Consider the following 16,266-nt stretch of genomic DNA (forward strand, 5'->3'; position numbering starts at 1 on the left):
ATAAAAGCATTAAACCCTGCATCTACCAGACCCTTCTAAATCTTAGTAGGGAATATGCTCTCCCTATCTCAGCCCTTAAGAGGGGCCCACTGTAATGTATTTGCTACTGATGCTCTGTGACTCAAGGGCCATTTGGCTTCAAGTGCCTTGCCTCAAGGTTATCCAATATTCTTAGAAAAGTACAAAAGGATTAGCTATGTTCTTAAAGTCAGATTGCACTAGAAGGAAAGCGGGGACAATAGCAAGGACTTGGCCTTTTGTAGCTCAATGTCGGAGATGATTATGTCTAGAGGCTCAGGAGCCAGCTGACCGTGAAATTCTGTAGCTCCTTTCTGATAAGGCAGCCTGCATCCTCCTCTACCTCTTCCTGTAGTTTACCCAAACCTCATTTTTATTTTAAAATAACTAGGTTTATGGACAAGGGTTGGAGTTGGTTGGAAAAGCATTCATCCCTGGGTCTTTGGGGATTACCAATTGGTTGGATCTGTTAACCTTAAAAATAAAACCGTTACTTTACCAGCAAAAGTGGGTTTATTCAGCTATGGGAGAAGAATTGCAATTGGGGACACGCAAGCTGTTGCAAAATCATAGGCAAGTCCAACAAAGGGGGGGGGTGCTATTTTACGAAGAAGGAGGAGGAAGCTAGGAGGGTTTATTTGCCACAAAAGTGCACAGGAGAAAACCAGGACTCCAGGGTAATGATGACTTCTCAGCGGCTGAGTTGCTGGGGTGGTCTATGTCTTGCAGAAAACGCAGCGTACATCTTTCCCTATGGGGCCTGGAGTGATTCTGTTGGGCTCTACAACTGACAGTCCTTCCTGTAACTGACCTTCTAGCCTCCCACTCCGTTTTAGTAAGGTTTCCTTTCATTAATTTTCACAGATCCAAGGTAATTTCCTTAAGGCTGAGCCCTGTGGCGGTTCACTCACAAAGAAACTAGATCCTTTCACGATTTATGCTTCCCTTTTGCCGTTTGCTTGTCCTTGTCCTTAATTTGCTCTATATTCCTGATTACAAGCCAAAGATGACGTTTTCTAAGTAACGTTAAGAATTTTCGCTCTACCGCGTCCAAACCAGAGGGCTCCAGGCCCTACAAATGGCTCTGCCGCTCGCAAGGGTGTTCCAGCCCATCCTGGAGCACAGTGTCCGGGCAGGCTGCTTCGGTTCCTGGGGCCCGGCGAGCTGACTGCTCTTGGAGGGGTCATCAGCCGCCCTCCACCGCGGGACGTTTGGGGGGACTCAGTGGAGGGTGGCGGGCAGAACTGCGTTTTCCTCTTCAGCACGGTACCCTGAGCGCCTAAGACAGTGCGGCCCTTCTGATGCGGGAGGAGGGCCCGTCTTCACCTGAGTCTGTAAATCCCTGAAAGTGTAGGAACATTTTTCTGGGGAGTGAGGTGGCGGCAATCATTTAATTTGCAACACGGTCCGAGGAAGCAGCAAAGGTGGCTCGAGTCACCCAAGTGGGTCACTACGTGCGGGCGGACCAAGCACCGGCTCGCTCCGGCCGGCCTCCGGGACAGAGGGAGGCCGGGAGCTTCCCGCCGATGCCCCCGGCAGCCTGAGGGCCCCCAAGCAGTCCGCACAGACCCAGCACCCAGGCCACATGAGTGCGAGCACGCCGGCCGGAAGCGCGTGCGGGGGCGGGACGGAAGTGACGCGTTTTCGCGCGTCGGCCCCGGAGGGTACGTATTTCCGGCGCGCTGCGCCCCGCTGCTAGCTTCTCTGGGAGCCCTTTCTGCCCCGCTTCGGACCGGCGCGATGGGCAAGAAGGGCAAGAAGGAGAAGAAGGGCCGCGGGGCGGAGAAGACGGCCGCCAAGATGGAGAAGAAGGTGTCTAAGCGCTCGCGGAAGGAGGAGGTGAGCGGGGCCGGCAGCCAGGGCCGGGACGCTCTCCGCGCGAGCCGCCCGCCACCCGGTGCGCGCTGCTGGGCTCCCGGGTCCTGGAGGGCTTCCCTCGGCTGGGAGACGGTAGGGGCCGGGGGAGGGGGCTCGCCTCGGCGACGGGGTGGTCTGGGGCGAGGGCCTTAGCTTCCGAGCCTCCGTCCTCATTCTTAAAGAGAGGGTGAATGACCCTCACAGCAGCCCAGAGCAGTGAGCTCCAGTGGGAGCGAGTGCAGCCGCGGCGATTCCAGAGCCGCTGGTGGGAACACCGCTGTCTTCTCTCTCCCGCCCTCCGTCTCTCCTTTCTGTCTCTCTCACGGTTTCTCAGTCTCTGTCTTCCTCTCTCTCTGCTCCCGCCCCCCCAGCCGGGTCTGCAAACGGATCAGTGCTGAGCTTAACGCTGGGCGTTCTGATTTCTATTGGCGGTTGCTCACGGGCTTCCTAACCTGGGTGATTTATGATGGTTCACGACTGGGTGCTGTAATGAGTGGGCTTAAGTCCTCACGACCAGGTGAGTTAGGTACCTTCGGCCCGCCCAGCTGACAGCGAGGAAGTCAGAAACAAGTCTCAGCTGTGAAGTGGTGCTGAGTTATAGTTTGACCAGCTGTTCCCAATTCCCAGCTCTGACTCCACACTGCTCCTTTTTCTTCATAGCCATTCATGTCTCTGTTTCCCATCTGTCAAATAACGTGGTCGGGCTTTTCCTTCTGCCTCCTCTGGGTTCCGCTTTTCTAAGGTTCTTCACCAGTTACGCGCATGGGCTGGGCAGCCACAGGCCTGCATTTGAATCTCCTCTCTGCCACAGCTAGCTGGAAGGCCTCAGAGGAGCATGACCTGTATGTGCAACCGCTGTGCCTCAGTTCTTCACATGTGAAGTAGGGGTCATAACTGCATGGGCCTGGGTAGGGTCGTGGCACAGGAAGATAGTTAACTTGTGGGGTGCCTTTAGAACAGTGCTTGACACATAGTAAGGTCTCAATAACTGTTAGCTGGTTTACACTCATGTTCCCATCTCTCTGCAAAGCCCGATACTTAGGGGATGAGAGTGGGTCCCCTGTGGAGAGAGAGTGCACGCGCTTGTCAGGTTTGGGACCTGGGACTTCGCATGTTGCCTTTTTCAGTCCTCAAAACAAATTTTTAAGATCAGTGGTCATCTGATTAGGTCAGGCCCACAGAGTATACTCTCCCTTTCTTAAAGTCAACTGTGTCATATAATGTAACCTCATCATGAGAGTGCATCCCATCATTTCCTGGCTGAGGGCCTGAGGGGGGCAGATCTTGGAGACAACTGGGAATTCTTCCTGCCACAGAACTCGTGTGATACCTGGTTGACAACTCCACTTCGGTGTCACACACATTCCTCCCCCTTCCGCGCTTAGGCATGTTGAAGCCCTCCTGCCCCCAGGAAGGTAATCTCTCAGGTGAATGACACTGGGCCAGGCGCTCTGGAGTATCTGTGACTGCCAACAGTCAGTCCCCTCACCCAGGTCTCCATGAGGTTCCAGTGGGTCAGGAATTTGCCTCGTCTCCCCGAGGCAGCGGTTTTGCATTAGCGATATGGTGGTCAATAGGACAGCCTTTAAGCAACTGCTCATGTGGAAGTGGCAGGATAGTGGATGCTTTCGCGGACCGCCGTGAGTGTGAAAATTGGCAGAGCCACTTTGGATCCTATTTTGTTCATATCGAGAGGACTGGAAGCTGCCGCGTAGCAGTTATGCACTTGAAGGCTTACCTTGGAAAAACTTCCAGCTACACGAAGACGTTTCACAAAAATGGCCACAGTAGTGTTTGTGGAAACAAAGCATTGGGGTTGACCTAGAGTTCAGCAGCAGCAGGATGGCCGGAGACGCCGGGATGGAGTGGTAGCTCTGCCACAGGGAACGTGAACGGAGTCGGAGTGTCAGACCTCATTCAGCAGCGTCGAGCACAAAAGCAGGTTGCCGGAGAATGCACAATATGGTGCTGGTGACATGAAATTGAAAAATGTGAGACGATAATTAGTATGTATTATTTAGGGATATGTTTACGTGTAGTTAAAGTATAAAGAAATGCTGATAGTAAGGAGCACTCTGTCCCAGAAGGTGGCTGCTTCCTGGGGGCTCATGGGTACACACGGGAGGCGGAGGGCTGCGGGCCGCTGTTCAGGCCGAGGAATGTGGCATTCTGATGAAAGGAACTGAGGCATCCTGTGCAGCTTGGAGCCAGGAGGTGGGGTGGGAAATGAAACGGGCAGGATGGTCTGGAAGTGTTTTTAGGTGCAGGGCACATCTACCTACATAGTGGAATGTGAAACAGGAATGAGGGCTGTGGGCTTGGAGAGAGAGAGAAGCAGGGAAGAAGGAGGTGGGGACACAGATTCCAGCATGAGCAAGGGGAGGAGAGAGAGCATGCAAGAAGAGAATAAGGCTGGAAGGGAACTTTCCCCAAGACGCACAGGTCATGCATCACTGGGTGTGTGTGTGTGTGTGAGATCACTAGTAGATGCAGGAATATGACTGGCCTGGGAGTAGGAAGACCATGTTCCAGTGCTGTCCAGCTGGGCAGGTAAATTGGCACCTTCTAAATTTGTTTCTGCGGGTGTAAGAATAGAGACCTTCTTATGCAGATGGGCTGCAGTTGATAGCTGCTGCACTCTCACCATGCAGGTGCAGTTCTCAACGGACAAGTCTTGCTTGGAGCTCACCTTTTATTAGTTTGGTGGGAGAGAGGTGGAAACAAAATGAGTAAGCAAGCAGGGGAAGTCTCAGACACTGCTATGCAGACAGCAAAGCGTGTGGGTGGGGTGGCCAGGCCTGGCTGTGTGAGAAATGGTTGAAGGTGCTGGCAGGAAGTCAGGGAGGTCTTGTCTAAGTGGGAGGCCCTTTGTGGGGAGTGTGAGGGTCTGGAATGAGATGGTACATGCAATGTGCGTGCGTCTATGTGTACTTCCGGAAAACTGCCTGTAGGGTCAAGCCATGAGTATTTTTACAAGTGTCAGAGTCTCTGTCTCCGAAATGGGAGGAACATGTTCTCATTCCTGAATGTGGCTGGACCCTGGGCGGGGCAGACACAGTGGGAAGGTTGACGCAGGTTTTTGATGGTGTAAGAGGGTTTAAGAACACGTCTCAGGTGTGACTGCTTGTCTGCCTTTAGGAAGACCTTGAAGCTCTGATAGCCCATTTCCAGACACTGGATGCCACAAAGACTCAGATCGTGGAGACACCGTGCCCCCCACCTTCACCAAGGTAAGCCAGCAAGGACTCTTCGAGCATCTGATGAATTTCTTGTGTACATTGGAAAACCACTTTAAATTGGCACTATGTTTTCATAAATAACTGGATACATGGAATGTTTTCCTCATTAAAACCGATTCCCATTCCAGATAAGCTCCCACAAAATGGTTTTTTCACTCTTCTGAAGAGTGGGAGTGAGGCGTTTCAGCCCTGTTGTCACAAAAACACAGAAACGAGGTCCCCCACCTCAGCTGCTCAGCAGGGATTGTGCCATTCGAAAGCTGCCCAGCCGGTCACAGTTCATGGACGAGAGCATTGCCCCAGTGAGCTCTTTGGTTCTTAAAGTGTTTCAAAAGTGTGTGTCACAGGTGTAGAACTTCAGACTACCGTCTCTTATTGCTGTTTGTAATGACAGGTGTGATTTTTCAAACATAAATGTGCGTAAGCCATTTTAAATGAATTCGTGAATCCTGTGAAGAACTCCAGAGTCTTCTGTAGGATTTCAGGTACTTGGAATGAGCCAAAATGAGCAGGCTTTGGTATTCCTCTTACTCTTCTGTGTCAATTTCCTGTCCTCTCGGCTTCTGAATTCCAGTTGTGTTAGAAGTTTGTTTAGGGCCCTGTAATTCTTGTATTTGCTACTGACGGGCTAGAGGGAAAACGCTGAGTACGTGGAGTTAGGAATCAGGAAAGTCCAAATGACCCTAGAAAAGATACATGTTCTTCAGAGAAGGGGAAATGCATTAATTTCACAAGCACATGAGATGGTTTGGTTTGGTTGGGAAGTGATTTGCTTCCTGTCCCTTAGAATAAACATCTCACTAGCGTCGTTGTCAGAAATGAGATTGATCTTACCAGAGGGGCCCCAGTCCGAGTGGAGGCCTGGGGTCCAGCTCGTCGGGAGGGGGGTGCCGGTGGTGCCTCTGATGCCCAAATCCCACCGCCTCGGACACGGGGTTTAGTCTCCCCTGTGCAGAGATGGGGGGCGACGTGGTGGCCGCTGTGCAGAACGGGGCGACGCAAAGTGCTGTCCGGCAGCTCCTGGAGTTGCAGGTTGTCCCTGTCTTCACTTCAGAAACAGCGTCAGGAAGTGCGGTGTAGTTTCCCCTCTATTTGGCGTGTTCCTCCCAGGGGCCACACAAAAGTCACACGTGTGGTAGACGCACATTGTCCTTGGAGCTGTTAAAGCAAGTGAGTCCTTGAAATCATGAAAGTTTCGTCCCTACGGTGCCCCTGAGGGAAGCCATTCTGAATGTGGATTGTTCTCTAACGAGATCTTTCCGTCAGTAACCTTAGTAACTTCTCCCCTCCTCCTCCTCCAGAATATTATAGGAAAAACCATGAAAATTACCAAGTTTTGTGAGTGTGTGTAGCCCCAGGTGTTGGCTGCCATGTAATTTAATGAGGAAGCCAGGAGCGTGCACCCAGGTGCATCAGAGCCTCAGGGCGCCCATGTGCAGGCTGGAGGGGGTGGGTGTGGCTGGGCATGGGGGGCAGGGACCCTGAGGGCACCCTGTGGGGGCTCTGGGCCTGACTGGGATTGCTGTTTCCCAGTTGCGCTTGTTAATTTTCCACAGAAAATTTTAGTAGGTGTTAAGTGAAAAAAAGATTTGGGGTTAAAGAACGTTGGGAAACAGGTGGTTTCCTTTTGGAATTTTTTTTTTTTTAATTTATTTATTAGACAGAGATAGAGACAGCCAGCGAGAGAGGGAACACAAGCAGGGGGAGTGGAAGAGGAAGAAGCAGGCTCATAGCGGAGGAGCCCGACGTGGGTCACGATCCCATAACGCCGGGATCATGCCCTGAGCCGAAGGCAGACGCTTAACCGCTGCGCCACCCAGGCGCCCCCCTTTTGGAATTTTTAAAAAATTGTGGTAAAATACATCTAACATAGAATTTCCCATTTTAACCATTTTTAGCTGTGCAGTTCACTGGGATTCCTTACGTTCACTGTGCTCTGGACCCTTGAGCCTTCACTCCCCATACCCTTCCTCTCGGCCTCTGGTGACCTCTGCTTCCCAGTTTTCAATTTGCCTCTTCTAGATACTTCATACAAGTGGAGTCACACAGCAGCTGTGCTTCTGTGTCTGGCTTCTTTCACTTAGCACGATGTCCGTAAGGTTCATCCGTGTCATAGCATGAATCTGAACTCATTCCTTTTTAAGGTGGAATAATGCTTCACTGTGTGGATGCACGCATTCATCTGTTGATGGACCCTACGTTCTTTCCACCTTTGGGCTCCTGCGAGTAATGCTGTGATGATCGTTGGCATGCAGGTGTCTGTCCGAGCCCCTGTTTCCCTGTTTACGAGGTTTCTTTGGCATGTACCTAGGAGTGGGATTGCTGGGTCACGTGCTACTTCTGTGTTTAATTATGGGACTGTTCTCCACAGCGTAGTCCTATTTTTTTTTTTTCTTAGATTTATTTATTTATTTTAGGGGGAGAGAGCATGAGCAGGGAGAGGGCAGAGGGGGAGAGAGAGAGAATCTCAAGCCGACTCCACACCAAGCACAGGGCTCGATCTCACAACCCTGAGATCATGACCTGAGCCAAAATTAAGAATCAGATGCTCAACCCACTGAATCACCCAGGCGCCTCAGCATAGTCCCGTTTTATAACACTGGGTTCTTTTTTTTTTTTTTTTTAAAGATTTTATTTATTCGATAGAGATAGAGTCAGCCAGCAAGAGAGGGAACACAAGCAGGGGGAGTGGGAGAGGAAGAGGCAGGCTCATAGTGGAGGAGCCTGATGTGGGGCTCGATCCCATAATGCCGGGACCACGCCCTGAGCCAAAGGCAGACGCCCAACTGCTGTGCCACCCAGGCGCCCCAACACTGGGTTCTTTACGGCAAACTTTCTACATCTATAGAATGTTTTTGTGTACAGTAAATCCTCAAGAGAAAAATAGAGTTGTCTGATTTCTCAGACTTAGCTGACCTTGAAACCTTTGTTTTCCTTTACGAACTACCTTCTGGAATTACTGTTAGAGTATGCCCCCGGGGAAGGCCACGTGAGGGATTTTGAAAGGGGGTTTTCCAGAGATTGTCCTGCCCTCCCACCCCCATCATTGTCTTACCTTCTACTGAGATGGTGCACATGTATGTATAGTCCCTTGTAGCCGGTCTTTTGTCCTCACGTGTGGTGTAAGTAGGAAGTTATTTGCGTTTTTTAGGTGGAAGCTGTCTGGATACATACTACAATGCTCAAGTACTGGACTTTTTAGAACAGTTATCTTTTTTTGAAAGATTTATTTATTTATTGGCGGGAGAGCATGAGCGGTGGGGAGGAGCAGAGGGAGGGGAAAAGCAGACTCCCCACTGAGCAGGGAGCCCGATACGGGGCTCCATCCCAAGGACTCCAGGATCATGACCTGAGCTGAAGGCAAATGCTTCACCGACTGAGCCACCCAGGTGTCCCTGTAGAACAGTTTTGATTGTGATTTAACAAGATAGACCCGTAAAATAGGTTAGCTGTGGGAAATGTGGCACTTAAATTAGGGGCACCTAGACTTCTCACTGCCTGATGGTTTTTAGCCAAATGCTGTGTGAATCATCCAGGTCCGGGGCCCTCCTGGGAGATTGGTATTGTGGCCGTGAGGTTGATTTTAAGGGTTGGAGACCTTAGCTTTCGTTGCCAGTGCCGGGGTTGTCTTTCCCCGGAGTTCAGGGAGGGGCTGCGGCCTCTGGTGGAAGGGAGGCCGGCTCTCAGCTGGGCCCCATGTGGCCGGATTGTGTGTTGAATGCTGCTTCTGTCTCTTGTAGGTTACATGCCTCACTCTCTGCTCACCCAGAGAAAGACGAATTAATCCTTTTCGGAGGTGAATATTTCAATGGCCAAAAAGTAAAGTATATATTTTTTTCTTTTCTCCTCACATTTCCATGGGTCTCATTTTGAGTAAAATTAGTTTAAAGCAGTGGAATCAAATATGCACTGGTCCCAGCTCCTGAGCCTGCAGGACTGGCATGCGACCTTGTCCTTGAGAAGCCACCAGGGTCCTTCAGTGAGCTTTAGAGTCACTGCTCTTACTGCCTGCTTGTGATCGACCAGCACACTGCTCATCTGGGTTGATATCCATATGTTCATGATGGGTTTCAGAGTTGTTTTGAATAGTGGAAGAAAGTGCTGATTAACTGTAGAGCTAATTTTCATTTTTGAGCAGGCCAAAGAGACCTGTATTTCAGAACTGTGTATGAAACAGTTAGAAAAGCATGCGTTGGCCTTTCTTCCATGCTGGGGAGCCCTGTGAGTTTGACTTCTCTTGTTCATCTTCCACTCTGAATTCTCATGCCTTTAAAAACCAGGCTTGACTTTGAGAGATGACTTGCCGAGCAGCAAAGGATCTTGGTACCTTAGGTGCTAATAGGCTTGATGGGCAGACATTTTTCTTTGTCATTATCCCAAAGGATCCAAGGGGCCCAACCACAGGCTTCCTGCATTGGTGTGATTTACATGGCTTTAGGAAACCTGTTTCCTGGGGAAAGCTAATGATTGAGATCCCGCTTTCCACTTACTGCCATTTGCACGGAGCCTTCATTGATGACACGAAGTCCCTCTTCCTTTTTGCAGACGTTTATGTATAATGAACTGTACGTCTACAATATCAGGAAGGACGCCTGGACCAAAGTGGAGATCCCCAGTCCACCTCCAAGGCGCTGTGCTCACCAGGTATGTGTCCGTGCTGACCCTCCGCCTTCCTCCTTTACCTGTGAGGGCTGTGTTCTGTGCTCCTGGAGTTGGTAGCCGACAGGTGGCCTGGTACAGAAGGGGGGGCTTACACGTGGTCACACTTGCTGCGACTGATTTGGACGCATTGAGAAGCTCCTTGCCCTTCAGTGTCTTCACTTAGGGGACGGACAGGAACACCTTCTTCAGGTGGCCCGAAGAGCATGGGAAAAGCGCCAGGTCAGGCTAGCTCGTGTGGTGCCTAGCACGCAGCTGCCACGCAGCAGAGCACTCCTCCATCGGAGGGAGAGGCTCCCGTGGGCCCCAGACCTGCTGGCTAGAGAGAGGAATTCCTCAGGAGAAACGGCATGTTCCAAGGTCGTTCTTGACGAACGAAATGGGTCAGAACCAGAGATAGCGAAGGGTGCTGAAGTCAGCATGTTGTCGGCTGGTTTCTGCTCACCTTGGGGAGCTCTGTCAGAGCTCCTGCTCCTGTCCAGTTCTGTAACTCCACAAGGGCGAGCCCTTGGTCTTTCCTGTTCATTATCCTAACCCCGGACTTGGAGCGGTGTCAGGGCGCAAAGAATAATTTGAAGGAGTAATCCGTTCTCAGCATGGGAGAAAGATTGTATGAGCTTGCCGTGGTGCGAGTAAAGCATCCCTCCACGGTATGTGGGGATCCTTTCTTGGGTTCTCTGCTCATGGGTAGCCTGCTGGTCTGAAACTGGGTCTGAGAGGAAGACGTGCCTGCCTGGACTACACATCGAGACCGGCAGGCATTTGGACTGGTCCTTCTTGTGGAAAAGAAGAATGTACTTGCAGGTTTAGCAATCAGATCTTAGTGAGCTTGGATTTTTTTTTTTTTTTTAAGATTTTATTTATTTATTCGACAGAGATAGAGACAGCCAATGAGAGAGGGAACACAAGCAGGGGGAGTGGGAGAGGAAGAAGCAGGCTCATAGCGGAGGAGCCTGATGTGGGGCTCGATCCCATAATGCCGGGATCACGCCCTGAGCCGAAGGCAGACGCTTAACCGCTGTGCCACCCAGGCGCCCCAGTGAGCTTGGATTTTAATAAATAGTGGATGTTCTTTTTTTCTTTTAAAGATTTTATTTATTTATTTGACGGAGAGAGAAAGAGCAAGAGCACGTGCGCACACAAGTCGGGGGGGGGAGAGGCAGGCAGAGGGAGAAGCAGACTCCGCGCTGAGCAGGGAGCCTGATGGGGGACTCGATCCCAGGACCCTGGGATCATGACCTGAGCCAAAGGCAGACACTTCGCCGACTGAGCCACCCCAGGCGCCCCTAAATAATGGAGAAGCTTGATCCATTCACCAGAGACTGCCCCAATTCTTGAGAATGTGTGATCTGCCCCGGGCCTCCAGGCTGAGGATGAGTCCCGTCTGTCCCAACCGTGATCTCTCCATGTCCCCAGCCCTCCCAGATCCCTCCTTGGATTCCTGGACCCCAAAATGCTCACATACCAATGGGGCAGTCCCAGTCTGGGCCCATGTCATGTGATGTGGGCTCGGGCTGCTTTTGAGTTTGTTTTCTTACCCGACCTAATCAGGGTTACTAACTGCGTCCTTGAAGAGTGAGTGTAAAAGTCTTTGTGATGTTTAAATGCAGTTATTTGGGCGGAGCCGAATCAGTGGGCTCTGATTCGAATGCGTGCCTTAGGAGGAGGCTAGGTGGGGATTTCATAACATCTTTGTAGTTAAGGTTGGTTTGCTGTTTTCTCTGAATTTCTCATTCAGAGCCACAGGAAACAGAAAATTGGTTGTAAAGTCTTTGGCCTGAAAGTCTTACAGTCCAAAATTCACGACGTGGAATTCTGAGACCTAAAACCTTCCTTCTCATAGACTTGCTCAGTGTGGTGTCCAAGGTCGCGTTCTTTAACTTCTCTTTAACTGGGGCATGGGAGATGGGAAGGGGAAGCCTGCGTGTACATCATTCTTTCTCTTTTCCTAGATCCTTTTCTGGGGGGTGAAGTGGATTTTAGTGTGTAATTTGAGAGTTTAGTGGTTTTTCTCTGGGAACACAGCCCAGTGAGAGGGAAGGGCTGTGGCACCTACAGGGTATGTGGCCAGATGTGTGCAGACCTCAGTGGCCGCTCCTCTCGGCACACCATTTCCCGGGAGAGCGGTGGGCGCATTCACACAGCTTTGCCTAGACTGTGAGGATGCCACTGCCAGCAGGAGGGGGTCACCGAGAACTGCGGGGACAGGTGACGAGGAGGTGGCAGTCGTGAGATCATGTCTTTTTGATCCCTGGACGGTTTCTCCCAAAGTAGTAACTAAAACTCACATGAAACAAAGGTGTTCTCTCCTAAAATAGGAAACAGTTGATGGTTGAAAACATCCTCTGTGTTCTTATCAGCCTAGTGCGTCAATGAGCAGGAAGTAGTTTCTGGAGAGACGTTAATACAGAGGAAATCTTCACGAGAGAAGCAGAATGCCACGATGGTGCATCGGAGCTGCTGAACGCGTCAGCCGCCGTGTGGATAATGGCTGTGTCCCAGTCCGCGTGAGCAGGTGTTGCGGGGGCTCTGGGTCGCTCCCTCAGGAAATAGGAGGCATCTTTTACATTCGAGGCACCCTTCTGGGGCTGGGACATGGCGACAAAAAAAGACAAATTTGCCTTTCCTGATGGTGTCCCATGGCGTGTGTTTTCTCTGGTCCTGATGGCATCATGCGTTTTTCGGACTCCCACTTTGACGAATGGAAGCTGTTGTGAAATCCGTTACTTTGGATTCTGATGGGCTTTTGTTTTTTGGCATTTGGAGGGAGAGCGGGGAACTTAGGGTTTTCCAGACGTGGCTTTATTCCAGTTAATGCAAGAGTGTGCAGACCCAGGTACCTGGGCGGCACACAGCCTCGTGGGGCGGGTCGGAGCGAGGTGCCGGCGAGGCCGGCCTTGCCTCGCCCACCGGTCTCCGGGCTGGGCTTTGTCTTGTGAGGCTTCAGCAGTTACTTCCAAACCGCTGTGTGTGTGCACGTGAATATATCTGTGATTAACATTTGAATTTTATTGTTTTATTTCCCTAATACTAAGTTAATCACTCAGGACAGCCTAGGGGTGTAAGCCTGCTGGGTAGGGAAGCTTCCAGCCCAGTGACCTCGCTTCCCTGTCCAGTCGGCCAGGCCTGTCCTGAGGAGCCAGCGGGTGGTCAGCCCATGGCTTGAGATCCTCCATAAGAAGAATCCGTATCTTAGGGTATCTTAGGAAGTCATTTCCTTAGTGCTTAGACTTCTTTTTAAAACGTAAACTCTGGGAGCGCCTGGGTGGCTCAGTCATTAAGCGCCTGCCTTTGGCTCAGGGCGTGATCCCGGAGTCCTGGGATCGAGCCCGGCGTTGGGCTCCCTGCTCGGCTGGGAGCCTGCTTCTCCCTCTCCCACTCCCCCTGCTTGTGTTCCCGCTCTCGCTGGCTGTCTCTCTCTCTGTCAAATAAATAAATAAAATCTTTGAAAAAAAATCTTTAAAAAATAAAAAGTAAACTTTTAAGATCTCCTTACTGGGCCCTGAACATATTATTTCTGTGTTACATTTTGAGGTGAATGTGCATTTTATGGGTATCTTCTGGCAAATAAATTTTTGTCTTCTGCAGGACATTTTAGATTACAGTGTGTTTATTTTGAAATCAGCTTTAACTGACAGTGACCTTAATAAAAATCAGTTCTTGGAGAAATTTGGCATGGACCCGTGACCTGGATTAGATCCCTTTCTCACCACACTGCCTTCCCTTCCGCTCCCTTAACAGTTACGAAATAGAAAGAATTTGGAAATTTAACTTGGATGAGACTGAAACTTTTGAGCTGGAATTTTAAGATCCTACTGCTAATTCCCAAACCACTTTGTTTCTTGTTCTTTCTGTAGCCAAGAAACTTCTTTTTTCATTTTTTTCTTAGTTACTTCGATATAGAGCCGTATATCGTTTTTACTCACATAGAGTTGATTAAAAATATTTGGGGCAGATTATTGAAATAACCAGACTCGTAACCGTGCCGTGTTGAAGGTGTGTCTGTACAGTAGTGTGGCTCCTTTGCTGTGCGCTCCAGCACGAGCAGGCAGACGGGTTTCCTGTAGAAAGCACTCTGAAGGTGTTTCAGTTCAAGTGTCCGTAACGTGACAGAGTGCCGCAGGGGGCAGTGCGCAGCTTCCCCCCCTCCAAGGGGAAAAAACAAGATGAATTTAGTTTACCCTAAAACCTGTTTTCTTCATCTTTAGTGGTGGTAAGTAAAGGGAGATTTTCTTTATTATCTGTTTCTTTAAGAACCTCAAAAAGGTAATTTTTCATAATTTGTCTTTAACGGGTGCATCGGAAAGGCTTCTCTTTGTACTGACGGGAACTGTGTGGCGCCTGGGCTGTGTCTGACTTGGCTGTGTGACTGCGTCAGCAGCACGCTTGGGACCCGCCCTGGGCTTGATTTCTTTGACTTGAATTTCCTGGTTTATCCGATGATTGTGTCAGGTGGTTCAGGCGCCTTCTAATCTTTAAAAGGTGGGTGTGGTTTAAAGTTGGTAGGAAAGTAATTTGCCTGGTACTTCTCGTGTAGTATTTTTGAAAACGTTCTTAAAAGGTGGAGAAAAAGTTCTGTGTGACTCACACTCTCAACACTGGACCCCAAACAGAAGATGTGTTTTTGTTCGAGTATTTCTGTTTCGTTTCTCCTATTTTATTGACATGGGGTTCACTGATTTTTTTTTTCCTCTCAATTTATACATTTGTCTAAATTTTTATACGTTTTTCTTTTTTGGATAATTTCTGTTCTTTATTGCTCCCTTTGGCTTTGGGTTTAATTTGCCTTTATCACTGTCTCCAGGCGGAGCTGTGGAATGTTTATTTTAACTCTTCTTACGTAAGCATCTCCAGCTGCATGTCTCCCTCTCGGCACTGCGCTAGCTGCATCCCCCAAGTTGTGTTGCAGTTTATCATTCAGACTGAAGTGATCTAATTTGCCTGTGGATGTCTTATTTGACCATGTGTTACAGCGCTTAGAAGTGTGTTAATTTACAAATATTTGGGGATCTCCTGGGTTTCTTTTGTTATTATTTCTAATGCCGTGGCAGCCAAAAGAGCACGGCATGATTTCGGACCTTTTAAAATTTTTGAGACCTGAGCTTTGGCCTAACATCTCTATCTTGGTACATTTTTGGTGTGTATTGGAGAACAACGTACGGTCTCTGGTTGTTGCGTATGGTGTCCTGTTAGGTCAGGTTGGTTGATAGTGTTCACACCTTCCCTGTCCTTACTGCCTCATCCCCGCTCATCTCCTGACGCTTCCTTTGTCTGCTGTTAGCACAGCCACCTCAAGCTTCTTGGGGTTAGTGTTTACGTGGCATATGTTTTCATCCTTTACATCCATTTGTGTCTACGTTTTAAGTGCATTTCTTACCAACAGCACTGTTGTTGGGTCTTGCTTTTTTACCCAGTATGACAGTTGTTGCTTTTTAATTGGTGTGTTTGTCTGTTTCATTCATTCATTCATTTATGAGTAGGCCTCGTGCTGGGCACGACCCTGAGATTGCAACCTGAGCTGAAATCAAGAGTCAGACACTTAACCGACTGAGCCCCCCGGGCGTCCCTGTCCGTCTTGTTTAATGTGGTGATTGAGAGGGCAGTCAGTAATGCCTTTGGTATTGCTGTTTGTTTTCTATCTGTCCCATCTGTTCTGTGTTCCTTTTTGGCTTTTTCCCTGCGTCTTTGGGGTTGATTGTATTTTAACATCCCTTTTTTATCTTTTCCGTTGGCCTATTAGCTGCCCCTTGTCTTTGCTTTCATGCTTGTTCTAGGGTTTGCAGTACGCATCTTTAACTTAGGACCGTCTCCCTTCAAATGATATTATACCACTTTACAAAGACTGTTAGAACTTTCCAGTAGAATGCCCACATTTTCTTCTATCCGTTGTGCTATTACCGCACAATGCAGTGTTACTGATTTTGCTTTAGGCAGTTACTATGTAAAGAAATATTAAAATGAGAGAAAAAATATCTATGTTGATTTACTAATTCACTGTTTCTGGGACACTTCATTCCTCCGTTTTCATCTGATGATGTTCTCCTTCAGCCTATAGCTTCATTTACTGGTTCTTGAATTGCTGGTCTGCTGATGTCAATTTTTTTCAGCTTTTTTTCTAAGTGGAAATGTCTTCATTTTACTTTCATTTTACATGATACACTTGCTAGATACAGAATTCTAGACTAACAGCACTTGAAAGATGTTCCATTTTCTGGCTCACATTGTTCTAATGAGAGTATAGTGGTCATTTTTATCTTTGTTCTCCTGTATTTACTGTTTCTGTGTCCTCCTCTAGGGCTGCTTAAGTGATTTTCTCTTTCCCTTGGGCATTTTAGCAGTTTGGTTTTGATGTCTCTGTGATTTTCTGGGAGTCCGGTTAGATTTAGGTTAGACTATTCAATATTGTCCAGCAGGCAACGAATCTTTTTTTTTTTCCTTGCAATCTTTTTCTTTTTTGGCTTCATTTTGGATAGTTTTTATTGCCGTTCACGAT

At 49.1% G+C, this 16,266-nt stretch overlaps 1 protein-coding gene across 3 annotated transcripts in view; it reads left to right on the top strand.

Annotated features, from left to right (window-relative positions):
- The first annotated feature begins 1,686 nt into the window (after window positions 1-1,686).
- The window catches only part of LOC103673841 (kelch domain-containing protein 4), a 48,218-nt gene continuing 33,638 nt past the window's right edge, over window positions 1,687-16,266 (top strand). Inside the window, exons 1-4 of one of the 3 annotated variants that reach the window (XM_040633201.1) lie at window positions 1,687-1,857; window positions 5,014-5,105; window positions 8,855-8,933; window positions 9,660-9,758. In XM_040633201.1, coding sequence (XP_040489135.1) covers window positions 1,759-1,857; window positions 5,014-5,105; window positions 8,855-8,933; window positions 9,660-9,758 — 369 coding nt within the window. In that variant the 5' untranslated portion in view covers window positions 1,687-1,758. Of the gene's footprint in view, window positions 1,858-5,013; window positions 5,106-8,854; window positions 8,939-9,659; window positions 9,759-16,266 lie in introns of those variants that run through there. The other 2 variants (XM_040633203.1, XM_040633202.1) reach the window with 2 other exon arrangements.

Source organism: Ursus maritimus, unplaced genomic scaffold, assembly GCF_017311325.1.
Source record: "Ursus maritimus isolate PB19 unplaced genomic scaffold, ASM1731132v1 scaffold_19, whole genome shotgun sequence".
Classification (NCBI taxonomy): domain Eukaryota; kingdom Metazoa; phylum Chordata; class Mammalia; order Carnivora; family Ursidae; genus Ursus; species Ursus maritimus.